The sequence below is a fragment of the Anastrepha ludens genome, chromosome 4 (genome assembly GCF_028408465.1).
Source record: "Anastrepha ludens isolate Willacy chromosome 4, idAnaLude1.1, whole genome shotgun sequence".
Classification (NCBI taxonomy): Eukaryota; Metazoa; Arthropoda; class Insecta; order Diptera; family Tephritidae; genus Anastrepha; species Anastrepha ludens.
In genome coordinates, this window is record NC_071500.1 from 108704414 (window position 1) to 108727552 (window position 23139).

A 23139-nucleotide genomic window follows, 5' to 3' on the forward strand; every position below is an offset into this window, starting at 1 on the left:
GTTCTCACAGCCGTCAAACGTTGGAGACGTCAATTGTTTGTTTTGTTTTTGGGTTTTTTTTTATTGAGCAAAGCAGACATCTCTATAAAATGAGTTCAATTTCAAATTTGAGAATCGTTTGAACATTGACCGAAAATATTTTACTAGGAACCAGAAAATTGTGTTGCAAAGGCTCTCTAATTACGGAATATTCCTTTTTCGAATTCCTTTGAATCCAATATCACTTTTTCACCGAAATGGCGCATTTAAAATCTAAAAATTTCGCAGTATTTAAAAATCATTCATATAGACTGAAATCTTTAAAACTCAATACTGCGACAAAAGGTTATGTTTCACCGGCACTCGAAAGAAGATATATGGGCTTTAAGATACTAACTAAAGTTTTATTGTGGAAAAAAACGTCTATGTCACATAACCTTAAATATAGGCAAACTTTGCATTTTTTGCAATTTTATGTGAAAATTAATCAATTTATTTATTTAAGAATTGAGACTGTATCAGTACGACTTTTTAGTCTTTTAATGACGAAATTCCTATTAAATGTCATTGTTGGGGTGATGTAATCAGTCCTCCCCGAGGTGAACTGAGTTTGATGCAATAATAAACTGGCGTGACTAAATGTTATCTTCCCTCCAGCGACCCGCTTTATATAACCTAAATGCACTCATGATAGCCATCTTCTCGATATGGAGATTTACTGGAATAACGCGTGTAAGTGCATTAAGAGCCTCCCTAGGACATTATCTGATTGCAGCGACCGTAACTGCACAGGCTGCTCTTTATATTCTACCAAGTAATTTAATGTTGTACTCTCTCTCTAGAGCTCTCCACCAAACTACCGATCCGTATGACAAAATTTTTCGTATAACCGCCTTATAGAGCCATAAGGTATAGTTAAGTTGAAGACCCATCTTCTTCAAAGCATACGTTTGCAGGCTTACATAGCAATTTCTACTTTTCTTACCCGTTCTTCAAGGTTCAGTTTCCACCTAATTTTGGAGTCCAAGATTGCTAGTAAGTACTTTGCGCTGCCTGGAATTGTGAGAGTTTGTCCATTAATTAGCGGTAGGGTAAAATGGGGTACCCTGTCTTTAGTGGTAAAAACCATGAGTTCTTTTATACGTTCGTGGGTTGCTATAATTATTCAACAGTTCAGCAGCGCACGGTATAAAAAAGTTAAACGAAATATACCGCTGGAATATCAATTCTTTCACGGATTTTTCATGAAGTCTGGAGAGACGAACCTACAAAACTTTGAATACAGCATTAATAGTATCAATTAGCTTGCAACATCAACTTGGCTATTAACTCATTCCTCACAAAAGCTTGAGCAACTCAAACAAAGCAACTTAACAACCTTCGTTGGCTCAGTGCGGTAAGGGCGCAAAATACAGGTTATAAATGCTCAGCTTTAAATGATAAATCTGCTGCTAAGAAAAGGTTTTTTTTGTGCTTCTAAAAAGCCATAGCCCGTTTTAATTTTCTCATTTCTATTTGCCCTAGCGCAACTCATTTTGGCTGTAATTCAGCTGGTGCCCAGTAGTTCTTATGGCGCTGTCACATTTTCTTAGCAAATGCACGACAACTACAATCATTCGCTTGGCTGTAGTTGGCAACATTGGCAGTTAGTGAAAGTCTAACAATGAAAGTTATTGTGCCTTTATGGTTGGTTTATGCCTGCGGTTATTTTTTGAATGCTATAATGTTTGTAATACAAGTACGAAAGTGATTGCAAGCAAAGTTAGTTTAGTTGTAATACTCCGATGCTTATTTGCCGCTACGTTCCAATTATTTTTTGGTAGTCGCTTTTAATAGGTCAAACCGAAATATTGCCTGCTCCACTTGGCAATACTTAACTAGGCTGTTGCAGAGCAATCTCTGTGGCATACAAGCGGGCACACACATATATGTGTATGTGTGTATAAGTATAAGCACTAAGAAAAAAAACACTCTTCTTGATATGTACTCGTGCTGTTATACAACTAACTGCGTATATTTGCATTTGGTTCATTGTACTGCTGCACAAATACTTGATGTGTGTATGCAAGTAGGTGTGTATGTATGCACGATATGCATGCAAGCACGAATTTGCTGCTTCGCCTGCCTTAAACTTTCTCAACATTTCATTGGTTTTGTGGGTTTTCTGGCGGCTTTTGCGTTGCCTGGCTGTCTACAGTTTTGTTTATCTCCCTGCCATATCCATATGTCTGTCTGTTTGTCACTCAATTTCTCTTGATAACTTGCTGCTTCTTCGCTGTATGTTTGTCTACTTTGTCTACTCTATTTGGCCTGAAAATCAGCAAACATTTCAGTTCATTTTCGAAATTTCAATTTTTTCTTTGCCTTTTTGAGGCTGCCTTGTATTTGCATTACGCATATGCTTGTATGTGCATGTATAAGTAGGTATGTGTGTATATGCGTGCGTGCAATTAAATCCACATTTGCGTAGTTGCATTTGAATATAGACTCACCGATTTATGTACTCAAATTGTAATAAAATCCGAAAGACGGAAGTTGCAATGTATGCAAATTTTCGAATGCAAGCAATTGTATTTTAGTAAATATACCTACATACTTGCATACAAACATACATACGAGGGTCGTTGGAAGAGTCTGGTCAAAGTTAAAGAGTTGGTACTACCGGCGTTTTTTGGAGGAACACACACCAAGTTTCAGCCAGATCGATTTATTTGGCATTCTTTGAATCGCGGAAGTCGAGTGATCTTCCTTTTCGAGCACGACAATGCACCAGCTCACGCCTCAGCAGTTGTGATCGCAAATTTAATGAAATTAGGCCTCCAACTCATTTGGAAACTTGGCTTCTACTCAAATTTGGCTCCCTCGAATCCCTCGGACTACTAAATATTTGTTCCCCAATATGAAGAAATGACTGACGGGAATAAGATTTTATTCAAACGAGGAAGGGATTGCGTAAACGAATGGCTATTTTTCAGACTTGGACAAATCCTATTAACAAACTAGAACAGCGTTGGATGAATTGTATAAGCCTAAAAGCAGAATATGTCGAAAAATAATGCTTTACCCAAACAATTAAATGTTTTTTTATTTTTGCAAGGATTTTTCAAACATGGGCACACGGACATATGAGTACATACAAACATTTAAAAAAAAATTTGTAAAATTGTTCTTTTTCAAAATTTTACAACAAAAAAATTGGAATAAAAATAAACATTATTTTTTAGAAACAATGTAAAAAAAAATTTAAAATATTATAATCATACAAATTTTTTTAAATAAGAAAAAACTAATTTTATATAACTTTAAATATTAAAAAAAACTAAACATTGCGTTTGCAAAATATTGAAAAAAAATTATTTATATACCTTAAAATATTAAGAAAAAGTTCCTAAATAAAAAATTCTTAAGCTAAATTAATTTTTTTAATATTTTAAAAATAAACAAAAAACGTTTTTTCCTGTATAACAAAAACGAAATCTTTTTAAAGAAAAAACAAATTTTTTTTTTAATTATCACAAAAATTCAAATACTGTTTTTTCAAAATATTAAAAAAAAAAAAATTTTATGTACCTTTAAACATTCGAAAAAGATCCAAAAATTTTATTTTATGTACCTTTAAACATTCGAAAAAGATCCAAAAATTTTATTTTATGTACCTTTAAATATTTAAAAAGGAATATTTTCTTACCTTTAAATATTTAAAAACAAACACTTTCATTTTTTTTCAAAATAAATTTAAAATAATGTAAACAACTTTTTTTTCAAAATCTTTAAAACAAATTAATTTTATATACCTCTAAATATGTAAAAAAATGGAAAATTGCATTTTCAAAATATTCAAAACAAAAAATTTATTTTACATACCGTTAAATATTAAAAAAAAAACTTATGACAAAAATTTGCTAAATGGGAAATTCCTAAGCTAAATTAAATTTTTTTTTAATATTTAAAACTTTTTCTTTTTAAATATTTCCACGTACTTTTCAAACGATCCTCGTACGTGCACAAATCTAATCATGCATCTGCCTGCATGTGTAAGTGTGGCATGCTTAAATTTGTGTACGTGCACACATACATACATATATATGCAAAAGCAAACTCATTATTCACGCTCTTGTGGCGCCTACCAACTGCAATTTGCAAAACAGCTACCTGCCGGCTGCCCCATTTGCAAATGCATATCCCAAGCCCCTCTGCTCTTCGATGCAAGCCATGCATTGGTTAGATAGATGTGGTGATATTATTTAAAACTAATGACTTCTGTGTGCTGATATTCTCAAGAAAGTTTGTGAGAAATGTAATGCATTTTCAGTTCACTGCTGGCTTATATTCTTTCATGAAAGATGGGTTTAATTTTCTACAAGTCTTGAACATCAATTGCCGAGCAAAATTATAAAGATAATATTGTCAAAAGCAACAAAAACTGGTCGTTCATTATCTGCCATAACAGCCACAACCAAATGCGTCTGCCACACACGCGCGCAGTCCATTTAATATTAAAACAGCACAAATTACCTGCCAATACTCGTGCAATGGCATTAACAACTCGCTAACAAATTGGAACTGTCATTGTGCCCCACTTTTAACTACCTCAGTGCAATCTATTTGCCGGCCAGCCGCAAAATACATTGCCTTACTTAACTATGTCGTACTTTTTTTAGTTTACATTTATTATGAAGTACATATACCTTTAGATATGATTGTGTGTGCTAACCCAAGCGCCATGACGTCTGCCATTATTGCCTAGTGCATTTGGATTGTTGACATTTTATTAAAGTCCATAAAGAAAAAGATTTTTTACAAAAGTAACTGGGTCGGCATTGTCGTCAGGTGCAATGCGAAGGCAAGTCGCCAAAGCTGGAGTAAGGAGAAACTGTGAATGTAGTTGCTTTGTAAAGTAGAGTTCAGCACTTAAGTAAGTTTTGCCTAACTAACCACAATTTACCTTTTTTCATATCCAAATGTTTATTATTCAAATGACTAAGATTTTGTAGTAGTTATGTAAACATATGTTGCTAAACACCATGAGGGTGGTTAGCATAGCCCGATGGGGTTTTCTGTGACTCCCATACAATACGCCCAAGTTGCAATGTTTCTGTGTGTGGGAAGCGATGAGTGACAAACTTGCGCAATTCTCTTTTAACCTAAGGAAAGTTGGCTAAGTTTCGTTTACTAAAGAAACTTTCCTAAATAAAAAAACCTTTTTTAAATAATTAAAAACAAATTTAAAAAAGTTTTAAGTCGAAATATTATTATAAAAAAAAATTTATATACCATATAATACTAATATAAAAAAATTCCTAAATATGAAATTCCGAAGAAAAATATTTTTTTTTAAATATTCAAATATAAATGAAACAAAAATTCGTTTTCCTAAATAACAAAAACAAAATTTTCTAAATAAAAAACCAAATACAATTTTTTAGATAAAAAAAAACAATTTTAAATTGTTTTCTAAAATATTTATGAACAAAACATCATTTTATATACCTTTATATATTAGAACAAAGTTTAAAAATTATTTTTCAAATTATTAAAAAAAATTAATTTTATGTATATTACCTGTAAATATTTAAAAACAAATTTAAAAATAACTTAAGGAAAAAAGTTCAAAACAAATAAAAAAAGAAAAACATTTAATTCTTTTTTCAAAATATCTACCTTTATATATTAAAAAAAAACTAGATTTTTTTCAAAATATTTAAAAAGAAACTTTATTTATGCGTCATTAAGTATACAAATAAATTTTAAATAATTTTTTCACAATATTTGACAAAACCTTTATTTATATACTTTAAAAAAATACAAAAATTGAAAAAAATGTTTTTTCAAAATATAAAATGAAAACTTGATTTTGTACACCTTTAAATATGAAAAAAAAATTTAAAACCTATGTAAGAAATATTTCTAAATAAGAAATTCCTCAGCAAAATAATTTCTTTTGGATAATATATTTAAAACTAAATAAAACTTTTTTTTCCTAAGTTACTAAACCAAAATTCTGTAAATAAAAATAATTTTTTGTAAATAAAAATCAATATTTTTAAATATTATAATTAAAAACTTTTTTTAGAAACTTACTTTTCAAAATATTAAAAAAATTATATATTATATATACCTTTGAATAGTTAAAAAAAAGAGGTTGTCTGTAAAGTCGGTTTACTGACGATAGTTTAACGTGACAACGTCATAAGAAAATATTGATGGTTGAATGGTTGCAATTTACAAAACAAAATTTTAATTTTATTTGTTTGATTAATATTTTGTATGGATATAGAGGAGGAGGTAAATGGAATTGCAATAGAATTGGTCAAGTTACAGTTACACAAACGTGAAAAATGACGAAACATTTATCAAATTCATGAAAGATATCTTCAATTTCGATTGTGCATCAGACGTTAATAAGTCAACAACACTAAGAGGCACCATCATCGATTTGCCTTTTTCAAGACACATTACACTCGAAACACTCCCTTTCATTTCCTACTTTTTCTATCAACGTCCTATTCTCAACAGAGAAATGGTTCATTACCATGCACACAGGAAGAAGGCATATGCAAATACAAGTATGTGAATTTATATACAAATGCGCATATACATACATATATATGCTCACTCAAGTAGGACAGAGCCAGATGTCGAACGTTGCCGAACGCGGGGGCCGATTGTGCTCTTTGTCGTTCGTTCCGCGCTCTCGCTTGCAGTTCAAGCACATTAGCTTACATTTGCTTGCGTACGGAATAGATTCGTATATTTGATATGTTCATATGACTTGTATGCATCTTTACATATAGATTTGTTCTTTTTGAAAATTGCGCGAAATTGTAAATGTATATGCATGTTTATAAACATATATTAGTATACAACATATCTTATAAGGTATATGGTAAATATTACCATACATTTTTTTCTTCATATATAATAAAAAAATTACTAATAATAACATTAAAACAACAGGTATTATTAACAAACTTGGTTTTATTTTAAATTCTTCAAGTAAATCAAATTAATAATAATCAATAAGAAGGCATATGCAAATACAAATACGTGAATTTATATATGTACATATGCGCATATACATACATATGTACGCTCCCTGAAGTAGGAGAGAGCAAGATGTCGAACGTTGCCGTTCGTTTGTTTGTTCGTTCCGCGTTTTCCCTTGCAGTTCATTCAAGGTAACGGCAATGAGCAAGGTAACGACAAATGAGCAAGATAACGGCAATGAGCAAGGTAACGACAAATGAGCAAGGTAACACTAATGAGCAAGGTAACGACACATTTTTTCGTGCGTGCAGCCGGCTAAATCGAATTATAAGACGTTATCACGTCAAAAATAAATAAAAAAATTGAAGAAAAAAAATTATCAAATTAATTGGTCAGGAGCCCACCATAAATGAGAGAAGGAGCTCCGCCAAGCACCCAATAAAGGTAAGGTTAGTGCCAGTTATATATATAACTGATATTTGTATCAGCTACTGAAGAGCTACGGAAATCCTTTCGAAAGGCCTTTTCAAGGTTTAAAATCAATAACTTTTAATAAAAACTAAATTCCATATGTTTTTTAATTAAGTACTAAGGTTGTTGTTATTATTACCAAAGCGGTAATACTAATCCAAAAGTGTTAGATTACGGAGCCATCGAAAGGGTTATCAAAGCAGAGCGCAGGATAGAGATTCGAGCCGGGTAAAAGTAAGTGCGAAGTAAGCAACCATCAAAACCCTATGCCTTGCTCCTGTTTAACAAAGTCTAACTTTTTCCCCTCCTTCACTTGTCGTTTTCACTTCTTACTCGCTGTGCTTTTTTTACTTTTTATTCCACCACCATTTCTTGTTACACTTTTCTTACTATCATTCAGCCGATTGTGTGGCACACTTACTTACTTATATAGTAATCTGCTGAGCTCCTCGCATTACCGCAATTACTTTCTTACCTCTGTTTGTGAAAATCAGAACTGAATTATGAGCTCTTTTCCGTATGTGACTCCGAGCGCCATAATTCATGTACATAAGTTATTCGAAACTTTCACACCAACATTTGATTTGATCTCGAGAGGCTTGAAAAGTTTGCTGATTGCTAGTTGTTTTCAGCAGTAGACCTAAGCAGAGCTCAGGAGACTAAATTGGCAACTCTTGTTGACGTTTTCTTTCTGCACAGGACGACATCAATGAAGTAAAAATATTATATAATTGTATGCGGGCAACCCAAGTGAGTTCGCAACTGATTGTAATTCTAATGCCGATTGACTGCAAATGTATGGAACATTCCGAATTTGTAATTTATAGTTTCTCTGTGCAGCTCTTCGAATGGAACAGCTGCAGTGTATGCACACAACTACATGCATATATTTTTATTGCAGCATTGGCTACAAAATTGGCTACAAGCAAAAGTTTTGCTTGCAAATTGGAATTCTTTGAGAAACATTCTATAGAAATATCAAACAAAATTAATCATCTATTTCGTAGTTATAGCGTGAAGAAAGATAACGAATATTTTTGAAGTTATTATGCGATTTCACTAGCAGTAATAGATTAGATGAATTAGAGCACCTTCCAATGGAATTTCTTGCTTGAAATCGAGTGGTAGATTTTTCAGCTTTAAAAAAAGTATTAATTTTTAAAAGCATATTTTTCGGTTTTTTTTTTTAATTTTGCATTGAAAGTTGTTAATATCCTTTTTTTATATATTTTACATGTAGCCAGTGTGATAATTAGGTTAGCAAAAAAATTTAAAAATGTGTTTGTATTATTTTCTGTAAAGAAAATATTAACAGGAGGCCCTTAGCAGCGGAAAAAATTAACGTCTTTTAGATGTAAAATAAAAAACTTTCGATTTTTTCAAAAATTTAGGGTGAAAGTAAAAATAATATACTGTTTAAAAAGTATATTGCATCCAAGTTTCAAATTTTGTGCCAAGTTTTCAAACATTCATCCAATTTCCATCAAAGTTGTAAGCTATTTAAAAAAACAAAAATTCCTAAATAATGAAAAACATTTGAAAACAATTAAAAAGAATGTTTGCAAATTTCTTTATTTGAAAAATATTCACTTTTGATATCCCTCCTTATTAAAAGCGAAGAATATTACTAAAAAATAATATCAAAATAATTAGAGAAATTAAAAACAGATTTGCAAATATTAAAAAAAAAATTCAAGATGGAAATTTTTTCTTCAAAATATTTAAAAACAAGTAAAAAACAGTAAAAAGAAAATTCGGAACAAATTAAAATTAAACTTAAAAAAATTTTAAATAATTAAAAAGATTACAAAAAATTTAAATTACTAAAAAATAAATTCCAGCTTAAAAGATTTTTCCGAAATAATTAAAAGCAAATACAAAAATTAAAAATATAAAAATTTTTTTCGAATGACTTTGGAAAATATTTATATATGTATACACATTTTACTTATTTATTTTAATATTGTTTTGTAATAAATTATAGCTTATTTCGAAAAAATAAACAACCTGAACGAAAAAATAAATAAGTAATATTGAGCATATAAAACAATTGAGCATTTTTTCTAAAACCTGAAAAACAATCAAAAAAAAAAAATGTATATCTGGTGTTCATTTTATTTTTTATAATAATGAAAATGGGAAAACAACTTGTTTGGAGTTACTCTGTTATTATAGCTTCTCTCAGAGCATTTTCTGAGGCAATTTTTGAAACCGAAATGGATTAAAAAAATTTGTCCAAAATTTCAGGCGTTATTTATTTGGTAGATCTGTAATCTTCATGGACAACTGCTCTACTGTAATTTAACAGACTGCTGCTCCTGTCGATACATAAGCTCTCCTGTGACCTGGTACTGAAATTTCCAACTTATCTTTTCACGCATTACACTGCTCAAATTGACCATAAGAAAGTCGCAATGCATGCCATTAACAATTATTTCAGCCACATATGCGAACAAGCGCAAATCTAAAAATGAACCAAAATGGCTGCTGGCGTAAAGCAATTTCATGCAAATACCCACGAACTAGACTGGTTGCACGAGAAAAACGCTGGAAGCGGCCAAAATTAACAAATAAAAATAGAGCAAAAATTCTCCCCAAAATAGATTTTTGCGTATGTATATAAGTACAGAAAAATTGTCCACCCAGCTACAGGTGCGCACTTGAATCGCGCATTGTGTTTTGGCTGCTTTTAGGCACATTTTACAGCAAACTTTTGCAAAGACTGTTTACAGCCGCATAACCGTCCAGATTAACTTTGTGAGTAAAACATATTTAGCACCGCTTTTACATTATTTTGAATATGTTTTTGCTGCTCTGCCTTTTCCTCTGCAGCATCTTCGTTTGAGTATTTCATTTTAACTTGGCTTGGTTTGCGTTGCCACAAAGTTACTTAGCAGGCTATATTTATGCAGTCAAAGTAATAAGCGCGTTTTTTACGACCCTGGTTGGTAGTAATAATTTTTATAGCACACATTTGTTATTTCAGAGTGTGTATGCGTGTGCACAGAGTATGTAATTTAAGAGAAACCGTGGCATTCTAAAAGTGCACCGCGCGCGTACAAGCGTTGGCTACTGAAATGCTAGTATGAGCGCCTTCATGTATGCTATGTAAACTACATTTATGTCAAGGAGTGCGCTACAACTCACCGCGGAGTCACTTTCGGCATTGCTTTATGCTTTTTGTTGAGAAGAAAAATATTTTTGCATATATTTATATATGATTTGTGTGTATATGTTGCGGCAGCACTTAGTATTTCGTAGTAATTCTAGCTAGCAAGCTCTTGAACTTTTACGCGGCAAGTTGATTTAAAAAGGTAAAATATTAATAAGCGAGAAAATGGAAAGAGTAACTCCAAACCAGCTAGTATGTATTTAAATTTCATATAACTGCAGTTGGCAATATTAGTTTTGTGTACTTTTACAGCAAAAAGCAGTGGTTTGCTTATCTACCAAACAGCGCGACTTGTACATCAACTGGAAGCCACTAAATCCCTTTTGAGTAGACTTCTAAAGACTAGACTGCTTGTCGCCAAAAATATTGCTATTCACCACAGCTAACCAGTAGATTTTGTTAAAATTTGAAATCATAGTATGAGGCTTAAGGGGTTTGAAGTTCTGTCAGTTGTATGCAACTGCGGCAAAAATGGTTGCACATGAGCAGCAACTATTAAATAAATATTACTTTAAATATCGCGATAAATGTACGGCAGTCAATCGTTGGAAGATACTTATGAACTAAATGAAGGCATGAGTGCTCATGGAAGGGAGATTAGTTGACCAAAAAAGTTTTGAAATAATAAATATTAATAAAAACATAATAATAAAAGAAAAAATAGAAAAATAAAAAAAATTATAATAAAAAAATTGTAATAAGAAAATACATATAAAAATAATAATAAGAAAATAAAAAATTTTAATAAAAAATTAATAATAAGTAAAATAAAAAATTACAATAAAAAAATTATAAGAAAATAAATATAAAAATAATAATAAGAAAATAGAAGAGTTATAATAAAAAATTAATAATAAGAATAAGAAATTAATAGTAAGAGAACAATGTCTCAAAGACTTTAAGAAAGCTGTCAAAAGTGCAAAACGCACATCCTGGCGATCATACACTCAAGAATTAGAGAACACTTCAGAAGTAAGCAGACTACGCAAGATTCTTGCATCAAACCCAGTCTCTCCCAGTTTTATCATGACTCAAGATGGAACTTGGACTACTTCAACTGACCACACTCTTAGAATACTTCTACAATCTCACTTTCCAGGCTGTGTTGCCAACTTACCTGCACTTCCCAGCACTCTTCAGAGTAATTATGGGAATAGATCAGATCTAATCAGCTGTAATAGCATCTCTACAGCAATACTAAGTTTTAAAAAATTTAAATCGCCAGGTCCTGACAACATCATTCCAGCAGAACTTCAAGAAGGACTGGAAATTCTACTGCCTTGGTTAACAAGGATCTTTAACAAGTGTTTAAATCTCTCTTACCTTCCGACAATTTGGAAGAAATCGAAGGTAGTATTCATTCCGAAAACGGGGAAGCCTTCACACTGCAAACCAAACGACTTCAGGCCCATTAGCCTAACCTCTTTTTGCTTAAAGGCTTTTGAAAAAGTTTTAGATGAGCAAATCAAAACCCAACTTGATACTAAGTTGACCTCTGAGGCACAACATGCCTACACTAAAGGGAAATCGACTGAAACGGCACTTCATTCACTGGTGCAAACAGTGGAAACTTCCCTTCACAATAAGGAGTACTCTCTTGTCGCATTTATGGACATAGAAGGTGCTTTTAATAATATTGAACCCAACGCTATTTTGTCTGAAATTGCCAAATTGGGTATTAATTACTCCATCCGAAAGATGATCGAACAAATGCTCCAAAATAGAATAATCACTTCAGAGCTTGGGTTAAGCCGCATGAGAATGTACGCCGTCAAAGGCACTCCTCAAGGCGGAGTACTTTCACCCCTTCTCTTAGAATACTTCTACAATCTCACTTTCCAGGCTGTGTTGCCAACTTACCTGCACTTCCCAGCACTCTTCAGAGTAATTATGGGAATAGATCAGATCTAATCAGCTGTAATAGCATCTCTACAGCAATACTAAGTTTTAAAAAATTTAAATCGCCAGGTCCTGACAACATCATTCCAGCAGAACTTCAAGAAGGACTGGAAATTCTACTGCCTTGGTTAACAAGGATCTTTAACAAGTGTTTAAATCTCTCTTACCTTCCGACAATTTGGAAGAAATCGAAGGTAGTATTCATTCCGAAAACGGGGAAGCCTTCACACTGCAAACCAAACGACTTCAGGCCCATTAGCCTAACCTCTTTTTGCTTAAAGGCTTTTGAAAAAGTTTTAGATGAGCAAATCAAAACCCAACTTGATACTAAGTTGACCTCTGAGGCACAACATGCCTACACTAAAGGGAAATCGACTGAAACGGCACTTCATTCACTGGTGCAAACAGTGGAAACTTCCCTTCACAATAAGGAGTACTCTCTTGTCGCATTTATGGACATAGAAGGTGCTTTTAATAATATTGAACCCAACGCTATTTTGTCTGAAATTGCCAAATTGGGTATTAATTACTCCATCCGAAAGATGATCGAACAAATGCTCCAAAATAGAATAATCACTTCAGAGCTTGGGTTAAGCCGCATGAGAATGTACGCCGTCAAAGGCACTCCTCAAGGCGGAGTACTTTCACCCCTTCTCTGGAATCTCGCTGTAAACAGTTTGCTTCGAAATCTCGAAAAAGCAGGCTGCAAGGTTGTAGCCTATGCAGATGGCATTGCTCTCTGCGTGTCAGGCAAACACCTGAATACCCTCACTGAGTTCATGCAACGCTCAATCAATATTCTGTCAAAATGGTTCACCGAATGCGGACTAAATGCGAATCCAGCAAAGACAGATCTTGTTCTCTTCAATAGGAAACAACAATCTCCTCCACTGCAAACAATAACCTTAAAAGGGGAATCATTACTTCTATCTGATTCAGCTAAATATCTAGGAGTTATTCTAGATAGGAAGTTGAGTTGGAAATTGAACATCGAAAACAGATGTAAAAAAGCTTTCATAGCTCTTTATATTTGTAAGAAAGCTATAGGCAAAACCTGGGGTTTTTCACCTCGGATCATTTATTGGATATATACCTCGATCATCAAACCGATACTCTTCTACGGTGTGGTTGTATGGTGGACAGCACTCGAAAAACGGTGTAGAGTAGCCACAATTGATCGAGTTCAAAGAACAGCCTGCCTCCAGATAACAGGATGCTTAAGTACAACACCTACTAAGGCTCTAAACACGTTGCTTCACTTGTTCCCTATCGATCTGGCTGGCAAAGCGATTGCAGCGAAAGCAGCGACTCGCATGAATGCTATATCGAAATGGAATTAGTATCTTGGCCATTCGGCCATACTGAACAGGAACACTGTTATCTCTTCCGACATAGACTATCATGTAAGTCTTCCATCACCACCCTTGCTATTCTCCTGTTCACTCCCAACTAGGGAAGAATGGAAGACAAATCTAACCGAAATCGATGGCCCTCTGATTATATATACAGATGGTTCAAAACAAGACGGCAAAGTGGGATTTGGAATCTTTTCCAATTCCCCTCACATCAATCTATCATTTAGATTACCCGACTACTGTAGCGTATTCCAAGCGGAAGTATGCGCTATCTGGTATGCTGCGAAAACTCTCTTAGAAAATAGAATATCACTAGAGGATATCCGCTTTTTCACCGACAGTCAAGCGGTCGTTCGAGCACTCAGCTTCTCTTTTACCCACTCAGATGTGGTTCGATCTTGTCTCTTATCTCTTAACGAGATAAGTGTTCAGAATTCTGTCCAAGTTATCTGGATACCGGGTCACAGTGGATTCGAAGGTAACTGCAAAGCTGATGAGCTCGCAAGAGCGGGAGCTGCGCAATCAAATGTTAGTAACTTACCCACAATCCACATTCCGCTCTCAACATGTAAATTGCTCATTGATCGAGAATTTCACAGCATTGCTGATCGGAGGTGGCGAGTGGAAACTACTTGCGTTACAACCAGACAAATCTGGCCATCCTACAATCTGAAACAGACAAAAACCCTTATAAATCTTTCGAAACACGAACTAAGGCATATAATATCTCTTATCACCGGACACTGCCTTTTGGGCACTCACGCACGTCGGCTCGGGGTTCCTCAAAACGACCTGTGCAGACATTTGCTGTGCAGTTGTCCCGGTCTAGCCAGAAGTCGACTCGCTCTTCTTGGCTCTCCAACAATTGACAATCTTTCAGTACTCTCGAACCTGGAAATCGAATCTCTCATCAAATTCTCGAAACGAATTAACATCTTTGACCAAAATCTCGGTTAGGTGGGGAAATCATATCACATATTGAGCTCTAAGGCAACACAACGGACCCAACTTGCGGTCTATGTGGCACTCCGATGCGGGGTCACCCTTAAACCAATCAAGAGAATAAATAAAAAAATAATAATAAGAAATAAAGAAATAACAATAAAAAAATAATAATAAGAAAATAAAAAAAAATATATAATAAAAAATTAGTAACAAGGAAATAAAATAAAAAATAACAATAAAAAAATAATAAGAAAATAAAAAATAAAATAAAAATAAAATTATATATTAATAAAAAATTGTAGTAAGAAAATAAATAAAAATAATAGTAATAACAAAATAAAAAAATTATAATAAAAAATTAATAATAAGAGAATAAATAAAAAAATAATAATAAGAAAATAAAAATAAAAAAATAGTAATAAGAAAATAAAATTTAAAAAGTTAGTAATAAGAAAATAAATATAAAAATAATAATAAGAAATAAGAAATAACAATAAAAAAATAATAATAAGAAAATAAAAAAAAAATATACAATAATAAAAAATTAGTAACAAGAAAATAAAATAAAAAATAACAAAAAAAAAAATAATAAGAAAATAAAAAATCAAATAAAAATACAATAAAATTATAATAAAAAATTGTAGTAAGAAAATAATTAAAAATAATAGTAATAACAAAATAAAAAAATTATAATACAATAAAAAATTAATAATAAGAGAATAAATAAAAAAATAATAATAAGAAAATAAAAATAAAAAAATAGTAATAAGAAAATAAATATAAAAAAAATAACAATAAAAAAATAATAAGAAGAAAATAAAAAAAGATATAATAAAAAAATTGTTATAAGAAAATAAATAAAAAAATTACAATAAGAAAATCAATGTAAAAGCAATAACAAAAAAAATGGAAATGAACAGTTCCGAAAACTCTCACCTTCCTATGTAAAAAAAAAATTGTCAAAAATCTACAAAATTTTTGTCCGTCCTCAAACTTACATTTTATTATACTTAAAACTGCATACCCAGAAGTTTTTGAAAGATTAATCAGTCTTTAAAAGTTTGTTTTCTTTTGAAAATTTTGGTAACTGAGACCAGCACAGCCGCAAGCAAAGCATTTTCCCATTTCTTTGCACATTTTCCAGGCACTTTTTCATTTAGCTTGAGCAACTCCAGAAATCAGTTAAGCCAAATTAGGAATGAAATGATTGTCTGTCCTTCAGCATAAGTTGCATATACATAACTAACTTTATAGAGATGTTTTCAGTACCTAATGGCAGTTTGCTGTCCTTATTACTCGTATTGAGTATACATTTCTGATTCTCGAATAGAGCATGAAAGTCTCTCTTCCAGCTCATTCCTACCCATTATTACTTAAAAACTCAAAACTAAGAAAAATTAAACACTATAAACTGCTATTGAATGACATTCAATCAGAAAATACTCATCGCCGAACGCTATTTGTCAGTTGATTAAATTTAGTGATCTCAAAATTAATAGCAGCATATACAATAAATTTCATTTTGTATCGTAACTGTTTTCGTTTTCAAAAAATAAAAATCAATTATAATTGTAATCAGTCATAAATTATATTATTTGTTGCCTAAACGTGCAAAATTTCATTCAAACGAGCAGCGCGCATTTTCCATATTTTAATTCCTCCACAGTCTTTTTGTAATGACTCAACCGCAGCTGTGCACCATCAAAATAACGAGCCAGCTTTCGACCAAATCACATTTGCATCACATAATCACCTAAACGTGATGCCTTCAGTCGCTTTAAGCTGCTGCGGAGCCCACACAGGTGGTGCACAACTCAGGAGCACTCATACACACACATATATATACTAATACATAAACACACATTTATTAGCTGCACAACAACATTTATTGCATACAAAATAGAGCGAAAAACAAATCCACTGCAATGCATAAATTTTTTGGCGCAGTAGTTAGTGGTAGCGGCAAACGGGCCGGACAGCTTAGCCTCGGTGCTTCTAAAAGTTCACATAATCGAATTCACGTTGCAGTCGCAAAATCAGACAGAGTTTGCGCAGTTCGGCATCGTATTTGGCCTTGCAACGATCCACATTCACCTTGTGCGGCAGTGGCAATTTGAGGCGATAAATTGGCGTCGCCAAATCCACTTCATCTTCGGTAATTGACAAATCCATTTTATCCGCTGGTGTCGTCTCGTTCGGCAGCAGTATTTCTAGCAGCAAATCCTCACAACTGGCCGTGGCATTAGTGCGATTGCCCATCTGTGACCAACAAAGCAGGCGAATGAGCGGCAAAGACAAAAAATGCATAAAGTGAAGGATGTGAAAATGTGGTGGCGCAAAATAGAAGCATGCAACAACAAATCTGCACACACACACAGCACGGATCATATGTGTTGCACATTATTACTTGGTCGTACCTGCAAGTAAAGGTCCTCTGTGCCCACCGCTTGCCGATAGGTCATATTGTACTCTGGTCGCTGGCGTGTCTCTAAAACCTCGGCGTCTTCCCGCGCCTGCTGTTGCTGCCATTCTTCAATGCTGGCTGGCACTGGTCGCTCAGGTGCATTTTCGGTCTGCGCTGGTTTTTGTTTGCCGCCCGCTTCATTGCTGTCTTTGCCAATATTTGCGGGTGCTACAAAATTGCCATGCCATTCAGAAATGTTTGTGGATTTTATGGTCTTTATGCTTATTTTTTCGTATTTTTTGTGAGATTTTTCAGCTTTTCAAACACTTACTGAGATTGTTGCGTATGCCGGTGCTGGCAATTGGTTCGTCGTCATCGGTGTCAGAGTTGTCTCGCTCCTCAGGTGGTGTGAGTAAGTCGCGCAACATGCGTATGTGATCGGGATTTTCGAAAAGTGACATTGTTTTGCTGGAGTTTTTCGAACCGTTTTTCTTTATTTGATAGGAAATTTGTTTTCTGCTGTTATTTGCCTTTTTTCAAGAATTTTCAAATTAAGTCAATTTTGTTTACTTTTTCTACCCGCATGCCAATTTGTAGTTGAACTGCAGTTAGACTCCAGTTGGCTGGAACGAACTCATTGATTAAACAATAGGTGGCAAGGTTGTTATGGTGACCATTTGGGTGGTTGTTTGCAAGCGTTGCCAGTGGCACTTAACTGCTTACATCCGACCAAAGCGACTCCTTTCCACTTTGCAACCAACTTTCACAGAAACCAAGAAGCTGCATTTGCTACAATCTTATTGCACTTTAATTGCTGCCGTCGTCCATCGGCTTCCATGCTTTGTCAGGAGCTAATAGTAAATTTCAATTCTGTACAAAGCTGCTCGCTCCATTCACTTATTGTTGTTTACAAGCAATTAGCTGAGTGGAGAATAAAGTGTGCACATTTACTGTTTGCCACCAAACGCCCATAGAGATACGCTGCGATCCCTTCCGGAGCCAGCTGCTGTCAAATGTAAAATTTATAACTTTATCTGGCTAAAACGTTGCAAGCCGCAAAGGATTATCTAAGCGGTCAAGCGACAATTGTAGGTAGTGAATATGAATTTGCTTGTGTCGCGTAGGAAATTGCAAGGAAAGTTGTCTAGCAACTAGTTTTGTTAAATAATACAGCCTTCTCGAGGCTTTTATATGTGCAATAACAGAAATTACAAAAAACAGAAATACAAACAAAAAAAGCACCAACACACAAAAGCAATGCCCGAAAAGTTGGTGTTCAATGCAGGCTACTTTGTAGCTGTTGTAGCACAGATGTCCTAGAAAGTCGTTTGCAACGCTGTAACTGAGATCTGCTTCTAGGCACACAAACTGCCCATTGGACTAGTGAGAAATGTATCCGCCTTAGCAAACAGTTTTTGGTTTTGTTGTTTTCTTTTAATTTATTTTTTGTGTGATTTGTTTTGAAGGTAGGCACTAGCAGCAAGAGCCTTGTGCCATAATATTCTTTTGCTCAGAGTTTCTCATTTTTTGCCGCCATCACACTTTTGTGAGACACTGTGTGTGACATTGCGCTTTTTTGTCTGTGTAGGCAATATTTGTAATTAATATATTTCTGCCAACATTTACAGCCCCTATTGTTGTAAACTTTTTTGTTGTTATTATTCATAATAAAAATATTGCTTTTCGATGGTTCATGGCTTGAAAAAGACTTGCCTGCTGTAACTCTGTGTGTGTGAATTTAAGTGAATATGGTAATTGTATGAGGGCTTCAATAAATTTATATTTGTTTGAAATATAAAAAGTGTTAAATATAGAAACACAAATCAGTATAGAAATTTAGTCTAGATTTCTGCTCCATCACTTAGATTAAGTTAATTTTTTGTTAACCATAACAGGTGTTCGAGTTCTCAATTGTTTGAGTTATGACCTTCTTCCGCCAGCAAACATTACCTTTTCTGTTGATAGTCAAGCAGCGATCAAGGCACTGGCCTCAACTCGCACCAATTTAAGATGTGTTAAAGAATGCAGGAGGCCATTCTCGCTTATCCGACCACACAACACCCAATACTTTGTTGGGTTTCCGGCCACTCTGGAGTGAAGCGAAATCAAAGAGCGGATGAACATGTAAAGAAAGGCTCTGAGTTTGACCTTCGGCGAGTCTTAGACGACGCAATCATTTCTCTAAACGAACTGTACACTGAGACTGACGTGAGCGTAATTGCGCAAACCACTGGCAGATGGTCTCTGACTAGTGAGTGCAGGATCTCTAAAGTGCTCTGGTCAAAACTGATTCTTAAAAGGACAGCAGATGAACTACCAACGTCCTCACATGTGTTATAACGGGTCAGGACAAAATTGGCGCCCTAGCCAGTAGAATGGGTGTACCTGACAATGACTTCTGCAGGAGATGAAGAAGAAATTGAGTCGGCACAACACCTCCCCTGTGAATGTCCTGCACTTCAAAGAAGCTGTGCCAAATATATTGGCGATTATTTCTTGGTATACCTGAGAAATTTGCAAATTGCCTCACTGGAGGGGCTCGTTACCTTCTTAAAAAGATCTAAGTGGTTTAGGCATCTTAGTTAGGGGATGGAAGTCAAATGCAGGTATCACAATTGGCTTCAGGGTCATAGAGTGACTTGTCTTAGACAGGGAACCTGGCTAGCCTAACGTAACTTTCTTCCGCCAGATGAGAGATATACATTTTTCAAAGGAACGGTAAACTCTAGTATTATATATACAGATACTTTATATAAAATAGGGCATTTAAATGATTAAGTGAACTGAATTCGCTTCAAAAATCGGGACCACATACCGTCTATAGACACTGTATACTGAAGGTGTGATCCGTGAATATTTATTGATTTATTATTAATTATTTATGACAAATCGGCACCTCTATTTGAAATCTCACTTCCCATCACCAATCAGTGAAAGCAGAACTCCATGGCAGAATAGCACTGATTCGTTTGTAGTTACGGCTCAATGAAAAAAATTGAAGTCAGATTCCACGCCAAGTGACCTAAGTATTTTGGATATCGTCGTAAATTTGTCTAAAAATTGGTTGATTTATAAGCTGAGGAATAGGAAGAAGTAAACTGAAAAAATTGGAAAAAATTGGAAAAAATTATGGTTTTGAAATTTTTGGAATATTGAAGTGGAACGTCGCCGATTCTTTTCAACATTCAAAACTTTTTCGATAAATTTTAAGATAGAATATATTTATTAAAAAATTGTTTTTTGGGAAAAATTTTACATTTTTGTCAAGAAGTTATAAAATATATAATTTTTTTGTCTGTCGTACATGTACATATGTGGGAATATCAACATCAGCTTGTGGAAAATTTTAGCGCTTCTTAAATATAAATAACTAAATACTCGTATATTTACAGTTTTATTTCCTTGTCATGGAACTGGTGATTTTGATAAAAAAATTCTAATTAAAAATCAGAAATCAATAAAAATGTTTGCAAAGGTTATAAATAATGCATAAAATACTTAACCATCAGCATACGGCGAGCTGTAAATGGTTGCGCGTGCTTTTGTATATAAATTTTCTTTTACTGCACCAAAGTTAACTAATCTAATAGTTATGATAACAAGATTCGAATTTATTGGTTTAGTGACAGGTTTATCACCCAATGTGGACGAGTGCTACTTCTATGTCAGTTATTTTTTAAATGTTAATTTGATTGCGTGCAGAAACACAGGCAAGAAGTCTATAATAAAAGACAAAGAAGCAGAAGTTAATTGGAATATATACGGCTCGTTTGCAGGAACAACTTCATAACTCAAAAAATCAATAAATTGAGGAAAACGGCTTCAAGATTTTCCGAGAACGTCCAAGGTTAACCTGGCTGGACCAAGTCATAGCCGATCAAAAAGCTACGAGATAGGAGTTGGAGATCAATTGCTATGAATCGTGCAGTGCAGAATGGAAGAGGACTATGGACGAAACTAAAACTCACCCGAGCTGCAATCGGACTTGATGATGATAATGCAATTAAGCGTAATAAAAGCAAATGAGACTTTTAGTTTCGCTTTGGTCAGTAATGGGTTAATTACACTTTGCAAAGTCGTTAATATTTATTGAAACCGCATGTCATGGAATGTACTAATTTTGATAAGATTATTCTCAACAGTAAAACGATATCTTTTAGCACTTCTATTATTACATCTGTACGTACTTAACGCCATGAACGCCATAAACTGTCTCAAGCAGCTGATAAACTATCAGTGATGGCCGGCAATTCGATGTGATGCGATAAAAGCATACATTTCCATTAATTTAGTCCGTGGTTAAGAAAAGTTGTTGATATGAATAGAGTATAAGCGAGTAGCTGTAGGTGTTATTTTCTTCTTATTTTATTTGTTTAAGAACTTGCGCTAATGGTCTGGTGTACAAGAATATTTTTTTGCTCTCATTTTTTTGTTTGCACTAATTAAGTTGATGAGCGACTAAGCAAATTGTTTCTTTGAGATAATTACTTTTGCAAATAGGTGCAAAAAAATATCGAGATAAATGGTAATCTTGAATAGTAAAACTAATTTTGGTGCTGATATGTCGAATGCAGTAGGAAGCATAGAGAAATAAGAGTGAAATCACTTGGCTCCTGGTTGGCCATGTAGGCTGAATATGTTGATCTTCATATACACGAATTTTCCAATAAGTTCAAACTGAGGTGTGTAATTTATGCTTCAAAAATTCGGTTAATTATAAATATATTACAATATAAAAATTAGCGCTAGCGCATTTTATTTGTAATATTACTATTTATAGCTATATTGTGAGTCGCTGATGGCAAGTCAAGTTGTATAATTTTTTCAAGAAAATAATTTATTGTATCCACTGCAGTCTGGGGTTAGACCTAAGCGTAGACCGCATCTTAGCGGCTATGATACAAATACTTTCCGTCATAAGAATACAGATTAACAGAAATCATGATCTTTGTTGCAAAAAGCTGAAGCCCTTTTTGGAATTTTTTGATAGATCTGTCAAGCTTATGATAAACTATTGTTGGTGAGATCTGTGCAAACCCCTCATTGCTAAGTTCGTGAACACCATCAAGGGCATCAAAATGCAACTCGGCTAAGTAAAATCATATGTTTGTAACTATTGAGTAAACATCTGTATCTACTTAATTTCGAATCTTTTCATTCCTCTCATTTTCGATCAATGCGTTTGTAACCTTTTGCTTTTCCGGAAGCTTCGAAAGATTCGTGGCTTAAAAAGCAAAAGTAAAAAATCAAGTTTTTAACCACAACTGTTAAGTTCAGTTACGAATAAAGTTACAAATTAAAAGTTTTTTTTTTAATTTACAGCTACCTTCCAGGAAGAACTCTAAAAGTATTGTGTAAGGCTAGCTCCCCCGAGTCTTGTTTTGTTGGCTCCAGTTTGCCTCAAGCTTCTGTCCCCTTTTGTTTAGTCTTTTTGTGAATGATATATCTCTGAGTGTCAGTATTTTGCTGTTGTTGTTGCAGCAGCATAAATATTCCAAGAAAGCAAATTCATAATTTGTAATGCAATTGCAACGGAATTCAAGTGCTTATCAGCAGGCGTAGCAAAGAAATGAAAGCACAGATGCTTAAATCTTAGCTCCGCGAGATTAGGGCAGCTAAGGAGAAGGTGCTAAGATGATTCTACCTTATTATGCATGCACTCCTCGTGGATAGTATTCTGTGAGAAAATCCACAAGGTTCGAGAGCTGAGATTTTGTCAACATTAGAAGCTCGCCCGAGCGCCCCCGATCCACATGTGACCAGAAGGATTTTGCGAAGTTTGTGTACTTGCTCAGCGATCACTGAATTGACACGAAGCCCACCCTTCCAGGAGCAGACTACAGGTGGTTAAGGGGATCCCAATCTGCCTCGCAGGGAAATTCTACCTCAAAGGTCCCCTATCTGGCCAGCTTAGCCAACGGGCAGTT

At 34.1% G+C, this 23139-nt stretch overlaps 1 protein-coding gene and 1 long non-coding RNA gene across 2 annotated transcripts; both read right to left on the bottom strand.

The window, feature by feature from the left end:
- Positions 1–13284: 13284 nt before the first annotated feature.
- LOC128860569 (uncharacterized) lies at positions 13285–15285 on the bottom strand. The gene is made up of 2 exons (XR_008454259.1): positions 14601–15285; positions 13285–14532 (listed from the first exon to the last, which is right to left on the bottom strand). It is a non-coding gene; the product is annotated as an uncharacterized LOC128860569 (long non-coding RNA).
- A 1388-nt stretch (positions 15286–16673) lies between these two features.
- Positions 16674–18420, bottom strand: LOC128860570 (dynein axonemal assembly factor 6). Its single transcript, XM_054098168.1, has 3 exons — positions 17544–18420; positions 17226–17440; positions 16674–17067 (listed from the first exon to the last, which is right to left on the bottom strand). The coding sequence occupies exons 1-3, from the start codon at positions 17671–17673 to the stop codon at positions 16804–16806; spliced, it is 609 nt and encodes a 202-aa protein (XP_053954143.1). The 5' UTR covers positions 17674–18420; the 3' UTR covers positions 16674–16803.
- Between the last annotated feature and the right edge of the window lie 4719 nt (positions 18421–23139).

Coding starts and splice junctions, on each gene's coding strand:
- LOC128860570 (XM_054098168.1), bottom strand. CDS start 17,673: ATGTCACTTTTCGAAAATCCCGATCACATACGCATGTTGCGCGACTTA. Junction 17,441..17,543: donor CGGCATACGCAACAATCTCA/GTAAGTGTTTGA, acceptor GCAATTTTGTAG/CACCCGCAAATATTGGCAAA. Junction 17,068..17,225: donor CAGAGGACCTTTACTTGCAG/GTACGACCAAGT, acceptor TGTTGGTCACAG/ATGGGCAATCGCACTAATGC.